We start from the raw sequence: 26314 nt of genomic DNA, 5'->3' as shown, positions 1-26314 counted from the left end.
GCTCCAGCGGATGTTCCTGATGGCAGCTTTTGTGGCTTGAGAATGGGGTAGAGTCTAGGGGGATGGGCACCTGGGCTTTTGGGGGAGAAGAGCCTGGGTATATAAGCAGACACACTCAATGCCTGGGGTCTTCCTACAATTTTTTTCATCAGCTCTATCCCCAACAGCCAAACTCCCCAAGTATCCTGGGGAGGGGTTGTAGGGAACAGACCCTCCCACAAGTGCACATTAGTACCACAGTGCTTCTAATGGTGACTGTGTCCTCTCCGGCGTGTTTTGGCATAGCATGATACTCCCCTACGTGTGGCCAGCATTAGCAATATCACTACTGGAGTGTTCCAGAAGGCCCTCTCTACAGGTGGTTTTCTTCCTCAGCTTTCTGAGCCCAGAAACTGCCTGCCTCACCACCCCAACCAGTGTTCTTTCCCCAGGCCCCCAGGGTTCCCAGTGACCCACCCTCAGCCTGAAAGTCATTCTGACACACACACCCACACACACCCACACACACACCCCATTCATGCCCAGTCATTTTCCAGCCTTCTGGTCAACTTTTAAAGTTTTTTTTTATTTTTTTCCAGTTTTTTTTGTTGTTGTTGTTGTTGTTGTTCAAATTTCCCTTTTACAATAAAACTATCGAGGTGACGGCCATACCCCGCCACCTCCCCAATGGCAATATCAACTTCCTGTTCCCTAGAAGGAGCTGGGAACTACAGCGCCAGAGAGATGGCTTGACCTCTGGTGGACAAAGCAACCATTTTGGCTGGTGATTGAGGTGGCCAACATGGTGGCCAAGGGCAGCTTTGATCTAATAAAACTGAGGCGGGAGAACACCGAGGCAGCAGCCCACTGCACACTAAAGAGCGGGAAGAGGTATAGGCTTGTCACTATGGAAACAGCAACCAGTGCTAATAACTGCCATCAGCTAGACCAGTCCATGGACCACCTCTTCACTGACAAGGGCGCTGTGTTGGGTTTGAAGGGAGGAAGGCATCAGCCAGACAGCCGTCTGGTTACTTGGGGAGAACATGTGGGTTCTTGGGGTAGTTCTGTTGATCAACAGAGATTATACTGGGGTACAGTAAGGGGAGAACAAGACAAATTGGGCCTGCCACAGCAGGTGGCAGTCATCTTAGCTGTCCTAAAAACCGCACAGAGCACAAGGGAAGGGGTCCTTGGGAAGTGCCACTGAACACTAAGAAAACTCTCAGTCCACATCTGTCCTCTCACAGTGGTAAGTTCCAGCTTCCTCCTAAAGCAGGAAGTTCCTCCTGCCCGTTTCTCCACAGGGTAAGAACCATCCACTTCCCATGCCCCCACCCCCACCCGGACCACCTCCCCAGACTAAGCCACTTGGAATTCCAGCCAGACCACTTCCTATTTCAGAAGTGCGACTTCCTGTTCTGGATGAAGGCACTTCCAGTTCCTGCTGCGGACACTTCCCAGGCCATTTCTGTCCAGGCCTGGTCACTTCTTGTCTGGAACGAGTCACTTCCTTTCTGATGCCCATTCGGCATCAGACCCAGTCCGTCATGTCCACACTGCTTCATGTCTTCCTATCAGCCACTGGCCACAACAGGACACTTCTTCTCATGGTAGTAGTTGTGGCCCAGTAACCACCCCAAATGGCTGGAGTAAGTACACAGAAAGGCAGGGAAAGAGGCCCTGTGCCCATGCCTGGAGCTGGAGGGGAGAGTTCCAGAATCTCCCTCCCCACCCCCCGCAAGCCCCCGTTTTTGGCAGACAGAGGGGAGCAGTTGGTATGAAAGGTTGGAAAGGGCCAAGAGCAAAGAGGAGAGATGCTTTGATGCCCCAACCCAGGAGACACGTGAGAGGCACAGGAAGGACAAGAAGCCGAGAAGGTAAAAGGAGATGTAAGGAGGAGGCTAGGGAGGAGGAAGAGAACAGACCTAGACACAGAAGAAAGAGAGAATAAGAAATAGAGAGAAGAGAAAAACGGTGAGAGGCAGAAAGAGGTGCCAACCAAAAGACAGACTGTCCCCACCCCCACTCTGGGTGGGTGAGGGAGAAAGGACACCTGGGTAGTGATTAAGGGAGGCTGAGCCTGTGACCCCCCCTCCCCTAAGAGGCAGAAACAGAGGAGTGCCCACAGTCAAATGAGGGTCAGTCGGGGAGGTCAGGAAGAGGTGTAGTCTTAAGGGATCCTAACATTGGAGATGAGGGCTATAGCCAGAAGGAGCCAAAGAGCTGGTAGGGCAAAGGGGGCCAAAGTCATGGCGCAGGTGTCCCTCATACCATGAATTACACTGGAGGAGCACCCCATGGACGGCTGGATTGAGGAGAGCCAGGTGGGAGGAGCCCTCATACCTTGTAGTAGATGTTCGGAGGGCTCTGGGGGGGCCCATCCTGCACAATGTACACAGGGTGCCCATAGTCACCGCTCACCTTCTCGTAGTGAGGGCAGAAGGGGGGGTCTGCAGTCCCACCACCCCGCAGGGCTATTCCTAGCTCCCCAGGCTCAGCCTCCCGAGGCCCCATCCCTCCTCCACCACCCAGGCCCAGAGACCCTCCCCTCCCAAAGGAGCCAGGACCAGGGTGGCGACTCTCCGAAGGCTTGGCCCGCCGTCTCCGCCAACACATGGCACCCCCAGCCCCTGCCACGCCCAGCAAGAGCAGCGCCATCCCCCCTGCTGCCCCAGCCACTGCGGGCATGCTGGGAGGGGGCAGGGGGCCTTCAGCACCCCGGGAGGTTGCATTGCTGCTGGGGTCACCTGGCAGGGAAGGGGTGAAGGAGGAAAGAGGGGGAGGGGCTGAAGGAACCATCTGGATATTGGGTACACCCAGCCCTGGGGGGTCCCCATGGGCTTCCCCAGCAGTACCCAGGCCCCTTAGGTACCCCACATTCCCTCCCCCAAACTGGGATGGAAATCCAGGTGTCCGGCCTCCAGCTCCCTGCCATGTGCCCCCCCCCCACTTCTTTGACAGCACTGATTGAAGCAGTGACTTGGCTAATTAGTTCTAATTGAGTCTTTTCCTCATTTGGCTTCCACTTCCCTCCCACCCTCCCATCCTCTCTTCTCCTCTTTCCTGTATAGCCGCCCCCAAAGCGGGAGAGGGAGGGCGGGCGGGAGAGGGTGAAGGCAGGGCAGCTGGGGTCTGGGAGCAGAGGCAGCAGTGCCTGGGCTCCTGGTTCCTACCTGGTATGGTGTCCCTCCCAGGTTCCGCGCTGTGAGCTGCCCCTCTGTCTCTCTCCATGGGCATTTCAGACACAGGTTTTCGGGGTACAGCTCCTCCTCGGGGACCTGAAGATGGTTAAGACGTGAGTGAGAGAGGGGCTGAGAGAACTGCCCCAGATTTGCATGTACCACCTAAACTTCCTTCAACCTTAGCAGGAGTCCCCTGTCCCCCACTCACTTTGTCCCACTCGCAGAAGCACCTTCATGCCTCTGGTTAGGCACACGCCTCCTTGCAAGCTCTCAAGGCCTTCCCGGGTCCCATCTGATGTGGCTGAAAATAAGAACAGAAGTAGAAGTCATCACTCCTAGGTCCAGCCCTCCCCTGTTCCCTGGGGGTTGGGGGGGGGAGCACGACTGAATGCCAAGGGAGCCCTACTGAATACACAGTGGTGGATTCCAATGGCTCTAACCTTCCTCCCCCTCCATCCCACGGACACTCTATTTGCCCCTGCCCGACGTCTGGCAGTACCAATTATGTAGTAATCGTGGTGGGATCGGAACTCGTGGCCCCAGAGGTTAGGGCTGTATTCCTGGAACTTGATGGTGAAGCGGAGGTCCAGGTCTGGCCGGTCACACGTGAGAAGAAGGTTTGGGGCAGGGGGTGCCTCACAACGCCGACCCTGGGCACCCTCTACCAGGTACAGTTTGTAGAACTCATAACTAGGAGAGGAGTGGGGGCCAGGAGGCCGGGCCCGGGGACAAAGTAGATCTAGCCGGTCCCCGATCTGAGGGTAAAGCACGTAACCACCCTCTGCCTGGAACCTACAGGGAAGACAAGGTAGGCAGGGAAGAGGTGTCAGGGGTGTGGCGCCCAAAGCTTTCCCTCTCTCACTCCCAACCATCTAGGACAGCAATTCTTAGCTCCCGCCCATTGCCTTTGTTTGAGTCCTGTGTTCAGTAAGCCCGGGAACTAAGGGCTCTGCAAGCTCACATCAGAAGCAGCAGGAAGCCAGGCTCAGAGGTCTCCTGCCCCTTGGTGTGCCCAAATGCACTCTTCAGCCCGCCCTCACCACATGCACACTGCCATCTCCCGCTCCATCACCGGTGCCGTTGCCATGGCAACAGGATGCCAGTTACCAAGGAGCTGGCCTCTCTGGAACCACACAGCCTACCCCTCCCAGGTGATTTCACTATTCCATGGCATTCAACCATGGGGATGGAACCTCCCCCTCCTCCAGGCCACCACTGAATTTCAGGGCAAAGGGGGCAAGGTATAGGTTGGGGTGGTGGTGGTGGTGGGGCCTGGGATCTGGGATCTAGACTAGCTCCCCAAGTTAGTCAGTTAATGAGACATGAGGTAAATGCTAGTTTGGCAATGACCAAACTGGGGCTGATGAGAATGGACGCATAGATGCCAATCACGCTGATCATTCTTCCTGCATTCCACCTTGGGGCTTAAACTTTCTGAGGAAAGTGTGCTCCAGTTGTGGAGTTGAAGTAGTTGGCTTCTGTCACCACAGCTGACACAAACTACTAGCAGCATCTCCATGCCCAGTTAGCCAGGGAACGGATGGGCCCAGCACAGCCACAACCTGCCTACCACAGCAAGCCCCCGCCTGTACATCCACAGTTGAAACCCGGTTCCACAAAGCTGTTGCCCAGCGTTTTTCCAGACTCCTACTGACCAGCTCCCACCCAACACCCAAAAGAACCTCAGAAAGCCCCAACGCCTTGTCTCTCTCAACCCTAACAGGATAGCCCATTTATATCCTCAGGATATACTTAGTGCTCAAAACTGCAGCCAGGAGTTGCAGGCAGGTGGGAGAGCTTGCGATCCGACTAGTCCCACTGAGATATAGGAGGGAGAGGGGGTACCAAGATTGGAATAGGGCAGGAAAGCCAGGAAGCAAAAAACAGAAACAAACAAACAAACAAACAAAAAACCCAATCCTACCTCTCCTTTCATGAATGAGTACATAATATGTCCAAATACCTTGCCTCCAATCCTCATAACAGCTGTAAGGACTGAAGATACAAACTCAGAGAGGTTAAGCGACATGCCTAAGACCACACAGCCGCAAAGAGCAGGGCTAGTGTTAAGACCAAGTGCCTGATGAACTCTCAGGTCCACTCCCCCCTCCCATGACCTCTCACAACTGCCCCAGCGAAGGAGGAAGTTTCTGAAACACAGAACTCTTGGGCTGGTGGGGATAGGAAATGTCATGGAGACAAATCACTTAGATGGCCTCCCAGAGGTTCTGTCTGCCCTGTGTGACTGACTGACCCTTGGCCTCTTTCCAAGCAAAGCTAGCATGTCAGGGACCGGAGTCCCCGATGGGAGAGTTTGCGGTCGCTGGCGATGACTGGAGAGACCAGTGGCACCCTCAGGACTCCCAGTGGCAGGAGAGAAGGAGGGGGCTTTGTGGGGCCTCCAGAAAGAGTCCACCAAACCAGGAAGACAGGACCATGTTCTAGTTGCCAAACTGTTCAGCCAAAGGGTCAAATAGTCCTCTGGCTGTGAACACCAGTTGGGGACACAGACTGAGAGTCCAGGAACCTTGGGTGGGCTGTTCTATAGCCCCAAACTGAACCCCCTTCCCCCTCATCTGCAACACCGAGTGCCTCCTGGGAGCTAGGTGTCCCTGTCCTTCTCCTCAGTGCCTCAGCAGCACCCATTCAGCACCTCTCTCCTGAGAGCTGACATTAACCAGGCTCCCTTCAACGCAGATGACACAGGTCTCCTCCAGAGCCAAATAGCCACTCCATTGCCCTCCCACTGCCCGTGAACTTTATCTTTGCCCCTTTAAGATCTCCCAACTCCTGACACATGGTATCACCACCCACAACCAGCTCTGTGAGACTAGGAGTCTGGCGCTCAAGATCATTGCTCTGTCTTGTAACCTGTCACCTCACCTCAGTGCTACAGCAAGCACCCTTCTGCCAGCCCCCTCTCAGCTCAGAATCGTAGCCCATTTAGTCTCAAAGCTTCCATATCCCTTAACCATGGGACTGGGATCTCCTCAGTCCCAACCACTCACCTCTTATTCGCTGAGTTCCAGTAGACAGGCTCCAGGCTGAGTCCAGATACCAGCCCCGCAAAACCTAACAGCAGCAGGGCCCCGACTTGCACACCCCCTGGCCCAAAATGGGGGGCCCCCATGACCCTACCAAGGCCTGGGGGCGGGGCACCAACTCCCCCAAAGTCTCTCACCCCCAGGGGTGGCTACCACGCTGTGGAACCCCAGTCACCCTGGTGGGTGGCTAGTCACCCCCAGCTCCCACAAGGACCCTCTTTTCTGCGATGCTTGCGCCCCGGCTCCAGAGCGCTCAGCCCCCACAAGAACCCTTGCAGGGGCCGTCTGCAAGCGCCTTACGCGCCCCTGGCCCACGCGCCGCACCTCGGGATTTGTGCGCCCCGCTACGTGGGGGACATGGGGAGCCGAGGGCCGGGCGGGGGCAACATGGGGCGCCGGGCAAGGGAGCGAAGAAGGAGACACCGAGCTGGAGCCCCAGCCTCGCCGGGATTGAGGGCAGCGGGCTAAGGGAGGAAACCAGTCCCGAGCCCAGGAGGGGGGAGTTAAAGGAGAGGCGGGGAGGGGGAGAGCATGGTGGAGGGAAAAACCGGAGCTGGAGCTCAGTCGGAGCGGGCGTCGCATCCCGCGGCCCACGCCCCCTACACCTCCCTCACCTCGCACACCTCCCGTCCGCCACCCCGCCTCGCTGCCCGGCACGGTCTCTCACGCCCCCTTTGTCTCTGGCAGTGTCCGTCTCTGGCTGAGTTTCTACTTGCTTTCCTTCCTGCCCTCCGATTGCCCGAGCGTTTGGAATCTTCCTCTCTAGCATCCAGAAAGGCTCTTGCCCTCTCCACCCTGAAAAAAACCTTCCCCCTTTGCTCCCCGCAGCCTGCTCCTCTCCCATTCCAAAACAACACCGCTGCTTTCCAGGCCAGTCTGGAGAGGATAATGATAACCTTGAAGGCTAGGCACTTCACAAAGTAACGCTAAGTTGATGGGCTACCTGTGTGAAGTGGGAGGGGGTAGAGCTATCCAGGTTGAGAGGGGACCCCGTGACTTGCCCAAGGTCACACGGGGAGTTTAGGAAAACCCCGGAAGACACAATCTAGGCTGCTGAACTCCCCCTTTCCTGGGGTTCATTTTGTCACGGTTTCTCGGACCCTTTACTGTTTTCTGTGGATTAGACGAAGAGACCAGGGAGTAGTAAATTTTGGCCCTTCTTGGGTGATCATGGAGAAAAGTAAGACTGGGAGAGGAAAGGGGGTACCTATAACCCCAAAGCAGCAATCCACAGGAAGGGCTGTTTCCAATTATCCTGGGGGAAGGGAGGAGCTGCCTTCTTGGGTGTAAGAAGCAAGGCTTTCAGCACCTCCCGGCAGGGGCGACATTCCTCTCCTTCCAGCCCAATCCTCCACAGGCTGCTCCTTTCCCTTTGACTGTGGTCCCCACCATGGCCCCGTTGACAGCATCTCTTCAAAGACTCTCATTCTGGGTATTTGACAAGGTGTGTGGGGAGGAGGGAGAGTGGACAGATGGAGAAGCACGAAGAACTACCGGGCAAGCCCCCTTGCCCGAGCGTGCGCTGCAGTCTAGAGGGAGACCAATAAGAAGCAGCTGTTTTTCTGTTTGCTCCTTCCTGTGTGTCCTTCCTTTGCCTACTGGGGTGCAGTGGGACACCGTGTCTTGCACCCTTCTCTTCTGCAGCTGCATGACGGTAAACAGGGTGGTGTGCAGCCATCACCACTGACTTGTCTGTCTGTCACTGTCTGCTTAGTCTCACAGTCACACTCAATCGTCTGCCACCCCTGCTCAGTCTGCCACCCCTGCTCAGGCCAGCTCACTCTGACCCCTGATGCAGCCACCTCAGGAGTGAGATTTCAAACAGGTTTGCTCCTCAGTTTACCAAGTTGCCTAGCAACCACACAGTCAATGGCATGAGACCCCACCCCCACCTGCTTGACTTCACACCATGCTCAGCACCTCATTGGCTCCTGCCTGGTCCCACCTCTCAGCCCCTGGTTTTGGGAACAATATGCCAGACCCCACAGATGCCGCCGGACAAAGGAACCTACTACCACCAGTCACGTGCCACCCCGAACAGACACAATGACTCCAGTGTGACACAAAGTCTTTATATTAACTCATCCCCACAGCCTCTGTCCTTCTTTGTCCCTTTTTCATCCTGGTCGTCAACAGGGCTAGTGGGGTCAGGTCCCCCTCCACACCACCAGAGCTGAAGCTGACATTCGGGATGGGCGTGGCACAGGGAGAGCAGAGGAAGCTCCAGCTCCAGCTCGCCTTCATCCCCACTATTGGTGGGCTCGGGGAACATGCGCTGGCCAGAAGCAGTGGCCAGTAGAGGCAAGGTAGGGTGAAGGCTGGAAAAGAGAGCAGTCTGTCAGCACCTAGTTCAAGATTAATACCCGAGAAATCCACCTTCCTCCCTAACCCTAGCCCCAAGCTCCTTCAGGGAATGAGGACCTGACTCCATTGGTGCAGTCCTTCTGAGGCAGAAAAGTCACCACGGGTTCCAGCTTGGTGTCCTCGCTGAGAGCTCCACTGATATCCCACACAGAGACAACTCCACTGGTGTTGCCGCTCACTAGGAACTGACCACTCCTGGGAAAGATGGGAGATTTGTAGCAGACAGGCATGACCCTTGGGGTAGAAGCCATTCCTATGGAGGGCCTAGAGCCCACAGCAGCATTCTGACCTTGCTTGAGCCTGCAAGGGGCCAGAGCCACTTACGGGTCCAGATCAAAGTAGATGCGCTGATTAGTGGTCACTTCCCGACTCAGAGACCACAGGAGGTGGCCTGGCTGCCGGAGATCCCAGCACAGAAGTTCAGCATCCTAAAGATAAGAACAGGGGTCTGGAGTCAGCCGCGGTCTCCGCTGACTCCACCTCAGCCTCCCTGAGTCCCTCAAACTTGGCGCATTTTAACACGTTACAGACGACATCCCCACTCCTGACTACCCACATGCTTTGGGCTCTGACCAATACCTTTCGGGCTCCCGAGAAGAAGAGATTGCCATCAGGGTGAAAGCAAAGGTGGGTGATACCCCCTTGGTGGCCTCCCAGCAAGGCAAGAGGCGAACCATCATCCCAGGCATACAGGCCTATAGTGCGGCCGTAGGAGCCACAGGCATAAAGGGGCTGGGATGGACTGAAGGCTATACAGGAGATGATACCGCTCTGGCCCTGCTTTTTGGCTGTGGAGGAAACAAGAGAACGTTAGCACAGGGTGTTACCTAGCTAATGGCCTCCACCCTCCACTGACATGCTGGGACTCAATCCGCCTCCATGTTTGTCACAAGCAATCTGAAGATCTCGTATGGTTCCCGGGTCACTCAGTTCCCTAAAGAGCCTAGCGCCCTTCTTCCCTCTCACATCCCACTTTTCCTGGAAGGGATGAAGAGCTAAAGGCCTACAGGAAATGGGACTCTCCTTCCCCTTCAACTTTCTAAAGTTCAGTGGTACAATGACTGTCTAACCCAACAGAAGAGCCTGGGGAGGGCTCCCTCTATGCCAGGAGGCTGCTGTCTCCTTCGGATGGACTTGCGCCTACTGTCAACAGGTACCCAAGCTCACTTGAGGCCCCCCACAGGAGCTACTCTTTCATCTCCCACACCTTGGAGGCTTACCAAATGTGGCTCGCACCTCACAGTCTCTGCCAGGCCTGGATGTGGAAAAGACACGCACAGTCCGGTTGAAGCCACAGAAGAGTTGGGAACCATCCGGGGAGAAACAGAGCGAGTGGGCTGCTGTCAACTCGTCCTAGGAGCGAGAGAGGGCTGGAGACAGGCCTGCAAAGTTTCAGTTGTCTGCCAAGGAGGAGGGCTGGGCCATGGCGAGCACAGGGCTGGACAGGACAGGGAAAAGTCAGTACCAGGTGGTTGTAAGCGCGAAAGGAAGCCCGCAGTTCTCCAGTGAATGCATCCCAGATGTGAATCGGGTTCTCCCGGCTGCTGCTGGCCACACTGAGGGAAACACGGATGCTCAAACCTGGCTCTGACAGTCAAAAGGGAACCAAGTGCCCAGCCCTCTCAGCTTCTGTCAGAAGGACACACTTAGCGCGGCCTCCTCCCTCCCTCCCTCCCTCCCTCCCTCCCTCCCTCCCTCTCTGCCTCCCTCCCTCCCAGGAGTCCTTCTTGAAACTGGGTGTGTGGGCTGGGTAAGGAGAAGATGGGAAGGGACCTCTGTGAAGGGCACAGGAGGGCCATTACCACTTACTAGGAGGTGTCTGGCTGGGTGGAGGACATCAGAGAATACCAGCAGTAATCATAGATGGTGTCGCCCTCCACCATTCGAAGGACAGGAACCTGGACAGAGATGTGGGAATGCTGAGAGCTAAGGCCAGGGGGAGACTATCCAGGTAGGAGCGAGCACTCGGGGCTCAAAGAGCACAACTCTTAGCGTTCCAGCATTTAACTCAGGCGCTACTGCCAGACGGGCCACCAAAAGGCAGCAGATTCATCATTTTTTAAAACACTCATATAGAAGATACAAATAATACCCTAATCCAAAGACAACGAACCAATCAGGGTCATCTCAGCCTGCTTCTGCCTGGCTGGAGAAGGAACCAAGGGCTTCATGCTTGTGAGACAGGGACTCCACTAAGCAGGCCACATTCTCAGCCAACACACAAACACTTCAAAAGCAAAATGAGGGCTGTGACCATACCTCAGTGGTACAACACCTGCCTGTCGGGCATGAGGCCCTTGGCTCAATCTTTTCTGCCACAAACAAGCAAATACCTCTGACCTTTCTTTCTATTCAGCTGTCTCTTGCCTGTAACCCCAGCATTTATTTGAACCTGAGACAGGAGGAATTGCCGTGAGTTCAAGGCCAGCCTGTAATACCTAAAGAATAACAGGCAGGACTGAAAGACTTAGTGGACAAAGGCGCTTCCTGAGGATCAAGGCCGGCCAACAATGTGTTCTTTGTTCTTGTTCTGATCAAGACAAGGTTTCTGGGCTGGTGGGATGGCTCAGTGGGTAAGAGCACCGGACTGTTCTTCCAAAGGTCCAGAGTTCAATTCCCAACAACCACATGGTGGCTCACAACCATCTGTAACGAGATCTGGCGCCCTCTTCTGGAGTGTCTCAAGACAGCTACAGTGTACTTACATATAATAAATAAATAAATCTTTAAAAAAAAAAAAAAAGACAAGGTTTCTCTGCGTAGTCTTGGCTGTCCTCCAACTCACAAAGATCTGCCTGCCTCTGCCTTCTGTGTGCTAGGATTAAAAGTGTGCACCACTACTGCCTGGCAAAAATAAATCTTAAAAGAAAAAAAAGAAAATTACAGACTAACCTAAGCTACATAGGAAAACACTGCCTCAAAAACTGAAAGACAGGAGCTGTAGCTGGGGTGGGTAGGACGCATGCCTGACATCCACACAACCCTGGGCTTGGTCTCCAGCACCACATAAAACAAGGCATAAGTGGCTCACGCCTGTAATCCATTAATCTTAGTACTCCAGAGGTAGAGAGGCAAGAGGATAAAGAGTTCAAAGTTCTTCTTAGATATGTGGAAAAGGCCAGGGTTACTTGAAACCCTGACTCCAAACAAAACAAAAACAACAAAGAAAAACAGGAGCGGGGGTGGGGGCAGGCGGGCTCAGTGGGTGAAGGCGCTTGTGCAAACCTGGCGACCTTAGTTTCATCTCACAGGGAGATGGAGAAAATGCAAGTCTGCCACAGCACCCGTACCTACACATCACACACACTCTAATAAAACAACAAGAAAAAACAAAATAATTTTGAGTTTGACAGTGTGCTGGAATGTGGCTCAAAGCCCTGGCTTTGATCCTCCTGACTACAAAAACAAAACGAAACACAGGCGATGCCAGGAAGTGAGAGAACACCAGGCACGAATGTTTAAATGCTGCTGCTGAGAGTAAGCAGGCTGAGTGCTCTGCAAAAACTGACATCTCACAGAGCCAGAGGTTGCGCCTCCTCTTGCCTCAGCCTTCACAGTGCTGGAATTACGAGTAGCTATGTCTGTGCCCGGCTGTTCTGCTCACTGGCTGTGAAACGGTGTTTTGTTATGGCATAACTTGGTATTGCCATTCATACAGTGAACGGAAGACAGTTTACCCTATTTTTTCCTTTGGCTTCATATATGGTCTCATTCTTGGGTGACTCTAGGTTCCCATCAGGTTGGCAGCTGAAGTTATGATAGGTGCACAGGGTGACAGCGTAGAAAATGAAGTCATGATTGGTGAAATCAACAAAGACCTTACAAAGGTCTTGGTGTAATCCTGTTTAAAAGTCCTTCCTACAGATTATTAAGAAGAGAACTTAGTAGAAAAATAGATAAAAAAATCATGGAACGGTGTGCCTAGGAAATACAGAGAAAATTAAGCCACATATGGTGGCACATGCTGCAAGCCCAGAGCTTGGGAAACAAAGAGAAAAGACACTAAGTTCAGAGAACTGCATAGTGAGGCCAGCCTGCAGCCTGACCCCATCACCCTGAGGCCACGCAGATGTCTACAGGGGGGCAAAGGGGGTAGCCCCACTTAGATTCCCACGGGCACCTCAGACTCTACTGATCCTTAGCGGACCCAGCACCTGCTGTTCCAGGCTCCACACAGGCTTGGAAGACTAGTGCGCACCCATAAGACTTGTTTCAGCTGCCAAGAACAGGAACCTAGAACTCCAAGAATGAGGGAATGTCAACTGAGGGAACACATAGACCACACTGCCCTGTAGGCACGTTCTCGGGACACTTCCTCGATGCAATGCTGGTTGATGTGGGAGGGTCAGCCTATTGTAGGTATGCAATCCTCGGCTGGTGAACCTGAACTATATGATGATCAGGGGCTAAATATGAGCTTGGGGACAACCAATAAGTAGACAGGGTCAATCTTGATTCTAATCACAGCCACAGAAAGGCAAACTAAGACAGCACCCCATCGTCAGCCACCCTTTCCACTCCTGGTCTAGCCCAACACCAATTTGCCAATCTTCTCTCCAGGGTTCCGTCTCCTCCCCTCCATCCCTCTCCTAAGAGCCATCACAAGCCACAGCCTTCTTGCCAGCCAGTGTTTCCTCAGCATCTCCAGGCTCTCCAGACCTCCCTCCACCCTACTTTCAAGCCCATGCACCCACTCTCTACACTGGACCCAAGCCCTCTGTAAGCTGGGATTCTGTGGTATCATTCTCCCACAGAGGTATTTTAGAGACTCCACACAGCCCTTTTTCCCTTAGCAAGACTTCCATTATGTGCTCCTACCTGTAATTTACTCGGCAAAACTCATCTCTACTATTGATCTCTATTGAGCATCTCTATTGATAATCACAATATCCGTCAGACGGCATTGGCACACACCCTCAATCCCAGCACCCAGAAGGCTGAAGCAGGTGGGACCTTTTTGTGAGTTTGAGGCCAGCCTTTCCAAAAAGTGAGTTCTGGGACAGCCAGGGCTACACAGAGAAACCCTGTCTTGAAAAGCAACCAAGCAAACAAACAAACAAATCACAATAGCCACTACTTTGATTCTCAGGCCCCATGATAGCAATTCCATTGATTCTCAGCCACAGGCCTCCCAAGAGCCGGCTCTGTAATGATACTCCTCCCCTCCCCTGTAGCCCCTCCTGATGGAATGTAAATCCCCCCAGAGCCTAGGTGTTTCCTCCTCTGAAAAGCCGTCCACCCCTTCGCACTCCTGCTCTGTGCTCCGGGGTCCTCTCTGCCCCTCACTGCGTCTTTCTAGCGGAGTCTGAGGGTCTTGCCTGCTCTGCTCAGCAGTGTTCTCGACATGACATCTAGGGCAAGCTCACAGGCTTACACGGTTATTTTCATTTCACATTTATAAGCGCTTTGCTTCCAACGATGGATGTGCACATGTGTGCCTAGTGCCCTCAGAGCTCAGAAAAGGGTGTCAGATCCCCTGGAACTGGAGTTGCAGATGGTTGTGATCCACCGTTTTGGTACTGGGAATGGAACCTGGGTCCTCTGCAAGATCAACAAGTGCTCTCAACCACTGAGCCGCCTCTCCGGCAGGTAAGGAACGTTTTCATGAGCATCTGGGGACAGGCAACACTGTTAGGAATATAAGGCCCAAATTAACTGAATTCTGAATTAAAGTCCAAGGGCGATGGAGTGATTAGCAAGATTAGACAGGCTTAATGAGATCTGTGTTTAATGATGCAGGAGGGTAGGGAAAGGATTACAGGATGAGACTCTGGCTTCTGACTTAACTATCTGAGGCCACAAAGATGATGGAGACACAGAAAGGCTGTGAGGCGCCAACGTCCTCACAAGTAGGAAATTGGAAAGACTTTGTGAGCGTGGCTCTTGCACTGGGGGATGAGGATGCCTCCATCTCCAATGTGAAGAAAAGGGGCGTCAAAGATGCAAAGTTTCTAAGAGGGCCAGCGTGGCAGGCAGAACCACATGGTATGACAAGTCAGGAAATAGGATGCAGAGCTGAGAGTTCTAGAAAGCTCTGTGAAAAAATAGAGAAGGTAAGAGGGAGAACTACATAGGGAGAAGGACCTATAGTTCACACAGGGATATGATAACCCAATCTCTTCTCAGTAAGTACCCAGGAGGCACGGATTCCAGGAAAGCCCCCGCCACAACATACCAAAACCTGTTGCTGGTCAGTCTCACAGATTATGTAAAATGCTGCACCATCCGCACTGCACTTACACACACCCTCTCATATGCTTCCATCTCTGGGTTACTTTTAATTACCACTTCAGTGTAAATGCCACATGGGTAGTTGCTGTGCGGGATGCTTCAGGAGACGTAATGACAGAAGAAAAGTTCCAAACATGCTCAGCACAGACGCCACAGTTTTCAGATATTCTGGACCTGCAGTTGTCTGATGGTGGAAGCTCAGACAGAGGGCCAGCTGTATCCAAAACATCTTCCCACACTGAGCAAGCACACTGCCCCCGAGACTGTACAGTCCTGCTTACACTGATTTTATCTGTTTTCAAACAGAGCTCTCAGACACGGAAAGTGAGACCACCCAGTCAGAGCTAAGGGCACAAACCTATAAACCCACACTTGGAAGGCTGAGGCAGAAAGATCTAACTAACTTCAAGGTCAGTTTGGAATACTAAGACCCGGCCTAAAAAGACAGTAACTGGGTGAGGACATAGCTCTGCCCTAATAAACATGCATAAAGCCAAGAGTTTGAACCCCAAAACTGGGGTGAGGAAAAAGCCAGGGAGAATACTTAGGCGGCAAGGTTTCAAAAGAACAAGTTCACACATAGCCTGCTAACAGCAAGAAAAATAGAAAACAACAACAACAATTGGAAAACAAAGTCTCTATATCACAAACCATTAACATACAAAGAAATACCTATATACACATATGTCTACATGTGCAAACACTGTTTACATACATTTCATATAAAACCTGCCTCAGCTTTTTTTTGCTGGGCATGACAGGTCACGTCTTTAATTCTAACACTAGGACGGCAGATGCACGTCATCTCTGGGTTCCACACCAGCCCATGTTACAAAGTGAGACTCTGGTCTTAAAAACAAAACTAAACAAAACCCCACAAAAAACAGAGAGGAGGAGGTGGAGGTGGGGTGGGAATGAAAGGGGCTTTCTTGAGAGAAAGGGGAATGACCCACCGTAGCATGTGGAAATACGCACTGAACAATCTAGAAACAGTTACTGTGCAGGCCAGGTCCCTTTGACCTCTCCATCCCCCTGCCTCAGTCTCCTGAATGTTAAGACTACACAGGCATTGGCTACCACACCCAGCTGGCTATCTGAAGAATAATATCTGCCACTAAAATCCTAGAAACTCAAATGTCCAAAAGAGAAGGAGGGTTTTTGTTTTGTTTTGTTTTTTAATTTTTTTTAATTTTATTTTATTTTTTTCCGAGACAGGGTTTCTCTGTATAGCCCTGGCTGTCCTGGAACTCACTTTGTAGACCAGGCTGGCCTCGAAGTCAGAAATCCGCCTGCCTCTGCCTCCCAAGTGCTGGGATTAAAGGCGTGCAACGCCACCACGCCCGGCCTTGTTTTGTTTTTTAAACAAAACTTATCAAAAGCACTCAAGACACACCATTAAACACAGGCACCATGAATCCTGGACCACAGTAAAAAAACATTTAGCATCTAATGGCTGAAAGGAAAAGCAGGATCAAAACCGTGCACCAAATGGTTCTAGACACACAAATGGCTCCAGTACTTAGACACAGGCTCCGGAAACAACAGAAAGGCATGGCAAGGGCTGCTTTGTAAGTGGTAATGGTGGCTTTCTCTTCGTTTGCTTGTTAGTTTATTCGAGACAAGGTTTCTGCAGCTCAGAATGGATTGGCGCCCAGGCTGGCCCATGTGCAGCAACCAGATTTTCCTATCCAGGTTCTGATGATAGCCTCTTCACACCAAAGGATTGCAGGCCTAGCAGGCTCTCACTGGTTCCCTCAAGAGAATGGACTACATCAGTGGTTCTCAACCTTCCCAATGCTGGGACTCTTTAATACCACTGTGGTAACCCCCCAACCATAAAATTATTTTCATTGCTATTTCATCACCTGTAATTTTGTTGTGAATTGGAATGTAAATGTCTGTGCTGTCCACGGGTCTCAGGTGACTCCTCTGAAAGGAGCACTGGACTCCCAAAGGGTTGAGACTACAGGTCGAGAAACACTGGTTTGGGGGATTAGTAAGATTGAGGTATGTGGCCGGGCAGTGGTGGCGCACGCCTTTAATCCCAGCACTCGGGAGGCAGAGGCAGGCGGATTTCTTAGTTCGAGGCCAGCCTGGTCTACAAAGTGAGTGCCAGGACAGCCAGGGCTACACAGAGAAACCCTGTCTCGAAAAACCAAAAAAAAAAAAAAAAAAAACAGACTTATTTACATTGAGTGCCTCTGTGTCTGTACGTCTGTACATACAAGTGTGGGTGCCTACAGACGCCAGAAGAGTTGAATCCCTAGGAGCTGGACTGACAGGGAACCATGAGCTGCCTGACACAGGCACAGGAATGGAGCTTAGGTCTTCTGCAGGAGAACACTCCATGCTCTGAACTGCTGAGCCATCTCTCCAGCCCTGTATGTCTCTTTGTTGTTGTTGTTGTTGAGGCAGTCTCTGTAACCCTGGCTGGCGTGGGATTCGCTATATACCAGGTGTCAGTCCTATGGTGGCTCTGTGTTGTCTCACACATACCGAGATTACAATTCGAGTGCCATCTTGACTGGCTAACCTTTCTGGGAGTCTTCCTGGTTCTAGAAAGAAGGGTGGCCTGGTGCTAGATGGTTACCTGGGTAAGAGGCTGCAGATGCTCTGGGGTGTTCCAGACTAGGGGACACTGGAGAGGCTGCCTCTGGCGGGGATGCTTACAAGAGCAGATCTGTGGGGACTGGATTATGGTGCATAAACAGGGATGAGAAACAGGGATGCTGAGGTGTGGCTGCTTTTCTCACTGCTGTGATAAGAGTGTCCTACAGAGCGACTGAAGGGAGCATTACTTTTGGTCACAGTTCGAGGGAGTTGTCCACCACTGCAGGGAAGTCAGAGCGGAAGTATTATCCTCAGGCCAGAAGTCAGAGGTGTGGGAAGCTCAGACTCCCCCCACTTTTATCTTTTTATCCAGCTCAGAACCCACACCCATAGAGAGGGGAATCTCACGGTTCCCGCGCGTTCCCTGACAGACACAACAGGTTTATCTCCTGGGTGATTCTAGACCAGCATTGGCTATCGCAGGTGAGCAAGGTGGCCTAGCCAATAAAATGGCTGGGTGTGCCAGCCTGAGTCAGATCCCCAGGATTCACAGAAAGACCGAGGGAGCTAACCACTCCACACATCTATCTTTTGACTGCCACGTGCGCTCTGTGACATGTGTGCCTGTGCACACAGCGTGCACTCTCAAGAATAAATATTCAAAACTTGGCCATCATAACCCACTGGGAATGTGGCTCCAGTGCCGTGCTTGTCTAGCATGCATGAAGCCTTATGTTCACATACACATACGCGCGCGCACGCACGCGCACACACACACACACACACACACACACACACACACACACACAGAGAGGCAAAAAGGGGAGAGAAAGATGTAAGAGAATACAATTCTAGTGTGGTGGCTTATACCTAAAATCTCAGTATTTGGGAGTTCAAGGCCAGCTTTGGGCCTTGTGAGCTTCAGGCCACTCTTGAGCTGCAGAACGAGACCTTGTCTAGCTAACAAGCAAACGAAGAGAAAGCCACCGGTCCCCAGCACTTTGCCAAGCAGCACTTGACATTTATCTCTGTGGTTTCTGGAGGCTGTGTCTAAGTACTGGGGCCGTTGATGAGCCCGCAGCTCATACTTCTGCCACCTGCTTTTCAACCGTTAGAGGATAAATGGTTTTCACAGTGGTCCAGGCCCTCCTGAGCTGAGCAGACTCCAGGGCTCACACTCCCCTCCTCAGCATATACTTCAAGGCCAGGATGCAGGAAGGTGGAGCCTCTGCAGCTCTTGCCTTCTGTCAAACACTCCCCCCAGCCTGGTTCGCCATCCTGCTTCCTACAGCTCCTTCTGTTGTCTTTATTATTGCTGCATGTGTCTAGTGTACAGGTGAATGCGATGCATGCCTGAGGTCAGAAGACAACTTTCCGAGGACAGGTCTCTCTTCCCTCATGGGTCTCATAAATTAAATTCAACTGTGAGGTTTGCACGACAAGCACTGTGACCTGCTGAGTCATCTCACTGGAAGATATTTTTTTTATTTTTAAAAAAAGGTAATTTTTTTACCTTTCCTTTTTGGCTGCATGTATGTGTCTGCACCACATGTGTACCTGATGTTTACAAAGGAAGGACAAAAGGGGGGTGTTAACTGAAATTGGAGTATAGACCACTTTGAACTGACAGGTGAGACTGGGAAATCAAACCTGGAAGAGCAGCCAGTGCTCTTCAGCCCTCCCTGCGCTCATTCACTGTCCTGTCTGTCTGTCTGTCTCCAGGCTCCACTTTCACTTGCTCCTTCATCCCTCAGGTCTCTGCTTAAGTGCTGCCTTAACAGCGAGGGCTTCTCCAAACACTCTTTTTATTTTTTGATTGTTTTTAAAACGGGGTCTGACTGGGTAACCCTGGCCAGCCTTGAACTCCCAAAGATCTACTGGTCTCTGCTTTCCAAGTACTGGGATTGAGGGTGTGTGCCAGGGCTAGAGGGATGGCTCACTGCTCTTTCAGAGGACTGGGGTTAGGTTCCCAGCATCCACAAGGTTCCTCAGAACCACCTCTAACTCCTGACAACCTCCTACAACTCCAGTTCCAAAGAATCTGAAGATCTGATGTCCTCTTTTAGCATCTGAGTGCACCCAACATGCAAATAATACAGATATACATGCAGGCAAAACATCACACACATCACAAAAGAAATCAATAAAGTCAGGCACGCAGCACGACGTCCGAGCTAATCAGCCATCTCTAAACCGGCCACTTACAGTCCCAATTCCCTTCCCGCCTCATCTGTCCCGTGGCATCTGACAGTATATATTTTACTGCCTCTTTAATACCATTTCTCCCCACAAAATATAAGTTCCGTAAGGACAGGGACTTATGCCTGGTTTGTGCCTAACTATTCCTCAGGACATAAAATACGGCCTGTTTATAGAACATTCAACAGAGATCTGCTGAGCCTGCTAGGCATACTGACATGGCTACAGTCATAGTCACTGAGGGCAGAACAGGCCCAGCTTTGGGGCTAGCCTGGGCAATGTAGTAAGACACTATCATAAAAATGAAGACTAAAGCTGGGCGTGGTGGCGCACGCCTTTAATCCCAGCACTCGGGAGGCAGAGGCAGGCGGATTTCTGAGTTCGAGGCCAGCCTGGTCTACAGAGTGAGTTCCAGGACAGCCAGGGCTACACAGAGAAACCCTGTCTCAAAAACAAAAACAAAGGGGCTGGTAAAATGGCTCAGCGGTTAAGAGCGCCAACTGAGCCGGGCGTGGTGGCGCATGCCTTTAATCCCAGCACTCGGGAGGCAGAGGCAGGCGGATTTCTGAGTTCGAGGCCAGCCTGGTCTACAGAGTGAGTTCCAGGACAGCCAAGGCTACACAGAGAAACCCTGTCTCGAAAAACCAAAAAAAAAAAAAAAAAAAAAAGAGCGCCGACTGGTCTTCCAAAGGTCCTGAGTTCAAGTTCCAGCAGCAACCACATGGTGGCTCACAACCATCCATAACAAAAATCTGATGCCCTCTTCTGGAGTGTCTGAAGACAGCTACAGTATACACACATATAATAAATAAATAAATACATCAAACAAACAAACAAACAAAAAGTAGAAGACTAAGCTCCTGCGAGCCTCCACGAGGTTCCGTCTGCTCTGAGTCAGGCTGCAGAGGCTGGACTCTCCTTTCCTTCTTCTGTCTTTAAGATGCTGACAGGTACTCGTGGGAGAAGGTTCCCGAGCCTTTTTACTTTCTTTAAAGCTCCTCTCCCCACCATGTGGCTGCTTGTTACCATGTGGCTAACCTCGATGTGTAACTCAAATGTCCCTAAAACTGAATAAAAAAAGAACCACAACAAAAAAACATGACAAGGACCAGGGCTGCAGCTCCATGGTTGAGTGCCTGCCTACCAGGCAAACCACCACCATCACCGCCACCACCACCATCATCACCACCACCACCATCACCACAGCCCCCGCCAACACCACCCGGGTGTGGTGGCACAGGCCTTTAATCCCAGACTCAGGAGGCAGAGGTAAGTAAATCTCTGTGGGTTCAGAGTCCAGGCCAACCAGGTCTACAGAATGAGTCTCAGGACAGCCAGGACTGTTACACAGATAAACCCCCTCTCAATACTACTACTACAACAACAACAACAACAACAACAACAACCTGGCTTGAAGGATGACTGAGAAGAAGCCGTGGATCCACACTGCATGCGGGCCTGATGATGTCATGCATTTACTTCCTTGGAACCGCAGCCATTCCCCTCAGTTTACCCCCGCCACTCGCTCCCAGTCAAGCATGTGCCGTGTCCTCAGCAGATTGTCATTACCACCTCTAACCACCAAGTTCACTCCATCTCTCCACAATTCTACAACCCGCTTCTGCCAGATGCAGCAGCTCCTGCCTGTAATCCCAGAGCCCTATGACAAGACACAAGGTAGAGACAAGACAATCCCCTCACCTGCAGCACTGAACGAGAGACCCGGTCTCAATCAACATGGAAAGCAGTGACCCATACCCAGAGGTGTGTTCTGACCTCTGCATGTCCCAAAATGAACGCGCGCGCGCACACACATATACCACATGCACACAAAGGGGATTTTCCACCTATGTTTACGAGCAAGGCGTCGCAGCACATGCCTGTGATCCTAGCACTTGAAGCATGAAGATGAGGAATCCAAGGTCATCCTCGGTTACTCTCAGAGCCCAAGCTCAGTCTGCAGATGAGCCCTTATCTCAAGCGGGGGAGAAGCGGACAGTCCAGAAGCAGGCACAGAGGATCTCTGAGAGGATCTTTGAGGACTGTCTGGTCTACATAGTGAATTCCAGCCAGGGCTTCACAGTAAGACCCTGTCACAAAAAACTATAAAAAGCAGCTGGAGAGATGGCTCAGTGATCAAGAGCACTGGCTGCCCTTCTAGAGGACGGAGGTTCAACTTCTAGTACACACATGGCAGATCACAGCCTTCTATGACCAATTCCAGTGCCCTCTTCTGACCCCTACAGGCATACATGTGGTATTGACATATAGGCAAAACACCCATACATGGTCTACAGTTTCATGCCAACCAAGGCTACATAGTAAGACCCTATCTCAAAACAAACAAACAAACAAAACAAAGACAACCAGGGTCTGTGTGCACTAGGCAGACAACCTCGGCACTGGAGCCAGCAGATAGGAGTTCAAGGCTGTCCTTGGCTATACAGCTGCTTTGAGTTTGAAGCCAACCTTCTCTACATAAGATCTTTTCTCAAAGGCGTGGGGGAGTAAGGGTGCTGGAGAGATGGCTCAGCAGTTAAGAGCACTGCTCTTCTAGAAGACCTGGGGTTCAATTCCCATTGCCCACATAACCACTAACAGTGATCTGGAACTCTAGTCCCAGGGGACCTGACCTATCCTCTGGCTTCCATAGGCCCTGTATGCATGTGGCACACAAATGTACATTCAGACAAAACTCATATGCATTAAAACAATTTTAAATATAAAAAAAAAAAAGAACAAACAAACAAACAAAAAATCGAACTTTTTACCTGGGCATGACAAATGATGCCTGTTAGTTTCCAGCACTTGAAAGGAGGGAGGAAATCAGGCTAGCCTCAGCCACATAATGTGCTAGAAGCCAGCATGAGACCTGTCTCAAAAAGAGGTGGCTGGAAAGATGGCTCACAGCATTTAACTAGCAGAGGACCCAAGTTCGGTTCCCAGCACCCATGTCAGATGCCTTCAAAGTACCTACCAACTCCAGCTTGGCTCTCTACTGGGAACACAAAGGTCCTTGTGTCTACAGGTAAAGACTCTATTCTTCCATCCAGAAAGCTAGGAATTGAAAGTGATTAATAGTCCTGTGATCTGTTATCTGCTGGGCTAAGCCATATCAAGTTCCTTCAACCAGGGCCAGAGGTGGCTAGTACTCTAAATGAGCCTTACAGACAGGGGCTTCCCCAAGCTCCCACAACCAGGACTACAAGTGGCTAATATCCCAAACGACCTCTATAGCATCTGCATGACCAAGATAAGGCCAGACCCTTCCTTAGGCTCTAAATCTCTAGAACCCATCTTCTTGGAATAAATGACAAAATGACATGTCAAATCAAGTTTCTATGTAATTATGCTTCCTTGTGTCCCGGAGATCACATTACACCAGGAAACATTTTCCAATTATACTGCATTCACTGCCTGAGATCAGCCTCCCCAGCATCCTCATCTACCTTGATGGAAGCCAGTTTGAACCAAGTTTTCATTCTCACCTGATGTTCTCTTGCCTGCCTGCCTGACTGACACCCGAAGACCACCCCCCTCAGCTCTGAAGCACAACCCCCCACACACACACTTAAAAATTAAAAAAAAAAAAAAAACAACTTGGTTTAGTTTGGTTTGGTTATTTCAAAACACAGTTTTTTGTTTTGTTTTGTTTTGTTTGTTTTTGTTTTTTGAGACAGGGTTTCTCTGTGTAGCCCTGGCTGTCCTGGAACTCACTCTGTAGACCAGGCTGGCCTTGAACTCAGAAATCCTCCTGCCTCTGCCTCCCAAATGCTGGGATTAAAGGCGTGCGCCACCACGCCCAGCTCCACAGTTTGTTTGTTTGTTTGTTTTTCCATATAGCTCTAGCTGTCCTGGAATTCCCTCAATAGACCAGGTCATCCTCAAACTCCAGAGATCTGGAAACTCTGTCTTCCAAGCGCTGAGATTAAAGGAAAAGAGGGAGAGAGCAAACGGATATGGAGTCTCACAGCACTGCTCTGGTGCACTATAGCTCGCCACAGGCTGAGGTAAACGCCTACCTTGGGCTTTGAGAGCGTTTGTTAGACCGTGTAATGACCTTACTTATTGATATGCATTTGCACACCACCCCCAAAAAACACAACCAGCTCTTCAGTCATGGTTCGTGTCTACACCAGCCCAATGCAGGGGTCTAGCGTCCTGCAGTTGAGGATGACCTTGAATTTACCTCTCTTCTCCACCTCTGGGGAGCTGTGGTTACCAGTGAGGCAGCACAACAGTCTATGCAGTGTGGGGGCTCAAACATGGGCTTCGCGTGCAATGCTATGCTAGCACTCTACTGAGCTACATCCCCAGCACCATTTGAAAAATCATTCTAGAAACACCTAGAAACACACAAGGTCACAGAAAACACCGGCTCCTGACTAGTCTTTAAATGACTTCATAATTCGAGGCAGAAAATGATGTATAAAGTGAGGGGAAATCCTGTCTGTCAACAGGTGACCCATGGACACAGTCTTCACTTGCAGGGAGGGCTCTAAAGTGCAACGGCTGGCAAAGGTGCAGCATCGGCCCCTACCCTTACCATTTCGGCGTAATCCACCTGCTCTCGTTCACTGTACAATTCTGGGGGCAGGTTGTAAATCCGAAGGACATTATCAGCACTATTGGTCAAGATACAGGAACCGTCAGGGGCCCTGAAAATACAGGAAAATTAGAAAATCCAAACAGAGCTGCAATTTCAAGGTTGTAGTAGTGCGAGGGCCATGGCTAGCCTCTGAGTCCCTGAGAAGACACCCAGCTCTAGGGAAACAAGCTCATGCAGAGAGTGGTGGCACACATCTGGAACCCCAGCTCCTGGAGAGGTTGAGGCAGAGGACCAACCTCCAGGCCAGTCTGAGCAACTTGACAAGACCCTATCTCAAAATAAAGCAAAAAAGGACCAGCATGCTGGCCACTCTGGGGTAAATCCACAATTCGATACATGGCAGTATGCATCCACAGGGGAAGGGCAGGGAAAACCTTGACCTCAGTACTCATCCGTGGTCTATTGCTCCCTAGCAACTTCTAGAAACCCTGGGGTTGATTTTAGCTTTTGTTTTGTTTTGCTTCCCCTCAAGACAGATTCTCTAAGTAGCCCTGGCTGTCCTGGAACTGGACCCATGGTCCATGCTTGCCTGGAACTCACACATCTGCCTGCTTCTTCCTCCAGAGTGCTGAGATTAAAGGCATGCACCCAACTTTGTTACTGTTTTTATTTTAAGACATAGTCTCACTCTGTGGACAAACCAGGCCTCCATTTCCCAACTGTTGAGATTACAAGACTGTCGTCCCACCGAAAGGGGCCAAGTATGTGTGGTTACGTTTTAAGAGGAAACTCCCGAAGGTGGCCATCTCCTTGCCCATCGTACTTACCACTTGCAACCTTTCAAGAAGTTCTCGGAGCGGGTGCTGAACTCGGACCAGGAACCACTGAGGTATCGGGGTACCTGCGAGAAGCTGTAGGTCCAAAAGCTGGAAAGGAGATGGGAAACAGCAAACGTGGGTCGTCAGAGCAAAATGGAAATAAAATGGAGCTGAGGACCGGTGGCTGTCGTTCTCACAGGTCCAGGCTCCTCAGATTCCGGTGTCACTTACGTGTCCCCCTCATCCACTTCAGCGCGTTCCTCAGACACACCTTCCGTGGCTTCTCCTAACTCCAACTCGGGGCGATTCGTTTCTTCTACGGGAAGACTCGCATGTTCAGAAACTTCTTGCTCCTCGATTCGAGGACTCAACTCACTGGAAGTATTAAAGTCTACTTCCAGAGGTACAGAGTCCCCTTGTTGAAGCTCCTGGGACACAACCGAGCCAGCCACGGGATCTGTGGCTAGCTGGGGTTGGTCATCACCACCGCATGGCGGAGGCACCGGTTCAGAGTCTGTATTTTTCTCCGCTGGGGAACCTTGGGGTACCGGAGATAGGGCCAGGTCAGGAGGGAGGCTATCCGGAGCTAAGAGTCGCTCCTCCGACGTCTTCATTCTGTAGAGTAAGCCCCCGGAAGGCAGAGGCCAGGCAAGCCTCGCTGAGCCGGCTACCAGCTGCCGAGGCTAGACTGCATTACCGTTCCCGGGGATGCAGGCGCAGAGACCCGAGTCCGCTTTCCTCTTCCGGAAAAAGTAAGCCGAACCTAAAGCAATCACCAGGGAACGATCCAAAGCCAAGCGCCTAGGGTCGCTAGGCGCCGCCAGCGCTTCTTGCTCTCGCGGGAGTCGAGCCACCTTCCGATAGGCTCTCCGCATCCTCCTCCGATTCCGAGCGGGAAGGCGGGAAGGAACGACTTTGCCTACCCATCAAGCGCTGAAGAATTCCTAGAGGTTTCTGGGAGTTGTAGTCTGAACTCTGGGCCTTGGTGAAAACTACACGAGCGCCCCCTATCGACCCCTGGGGGTAATTCTTAAAGCGCCTATCTCCCTGGCCTGCAGAGGGCGCGTAATTTCTACAGTTTTTGCCCCTCTTGACTATCTTGTTTTGAATCCCGTAACCTCAGGTTTCCTTTCTCCCCACCTCCCCCCCTTTCTTGTTCCTCTCTTTCCCTTTCTCCCCCGCCCTCCCTTCATTTATTCGACATTTATTATCAAGTTCTTACTTCCTAACCCAGGACTGTCCGAGGCATTGGGAAAAAAATAGCAATGTTTTCGAGTTTTCAATCTCCATAAAGTTTTCGTTGCTGTGCAATTAAAGGCTGTGAAAACAGTCTTTACAGAGAGTGATAAGGACTGTACAGGAAATTAAACACGGTGGTGCGATACCAAATATCTC

General features: G+C 51.5%; 2 protein-coding genes across 3 annotated transcripts; both read right to left on the bottom strand.

The window, feature by feature from the left end:
• Positions 1–577: 577 nt before the first annotated feature.
• On the bottom strand, positions 578–6773 carry Efnb3 (ephrin B3). 2 transcript variants are annotated; one of them, XM_085829875.1, is made up of 5 exons: positions 6173–6773; positions 3664–3956; positions 3373–3465; positions 3156–3260; positions 578–1907 (listed from the first exon to the last, which is right to left on the bottom strand). In XM_085829875.1, exons 1-5 carry the CDS (start codon positions 6292–6294, stop codon positions 1588–1590), a joined length of 933 nt encoding a protein of 310 aa, XP_085686001.1. In that variant the 5' UTR covers positions 6295–6773; the 3' UTR covers positions 578–1587. The 2 variants fall into 2 exon arrangements, with proteins under 2 accessions (XP_085686001.1, XP_021033726.1); XM_021178067.3 differs by having other exon boundaries at positions 1693–2729.
• A 1493-nt stretch (positions 6774–8266) lies between these two features.
• Positions 8267–26004, bottom strand: Wrap53 (WD repeat containing antisense to TP53). Its single transcript, XM_021177213.3, has 10 exons — positions 25151–26004; positions 24929–25027; positions 24099–24210; positions 10382–10470; positions 10038–10128; positions 9793–9925; positions 9152–9360; positions 8897–9000; positions 8630–8767; positions 8267–8526 (listed from the first exon to the last, which is right to left on the bottom strand). Exons 1-10 carry the CDS (start codon positions 25531–25533, stop codon positions 8280–8282), a joined length of 1605 nt encoding a protein of 534 aa, XP_021032872.1. The 5' UTR covers positions 25534–26004; the 3' UTR covers positions 8267–8279.
• Between the last annotated feature and the right edge of the window lie 310 nt (positions 26005–26314).

This window comes from Mus caroli, unplaced genomic scaffold (genome assembly GCF_978045245.1).
Source record: "Mus caroli unplaced genomic scaffold, Mus_caroli_1 scaffold_13, whole genome shotgun sequence".
Taxonomy (NCBI): Eukaryota; Metazoa; Chordata; class Mammalia; order Rodentia; family Muridae; genus Mus; species Mus caroli.
Note: the sequence above shows the minus strand (reverse complement) of the source record. Positions and strands in the feature narration are given on the sequence as shown.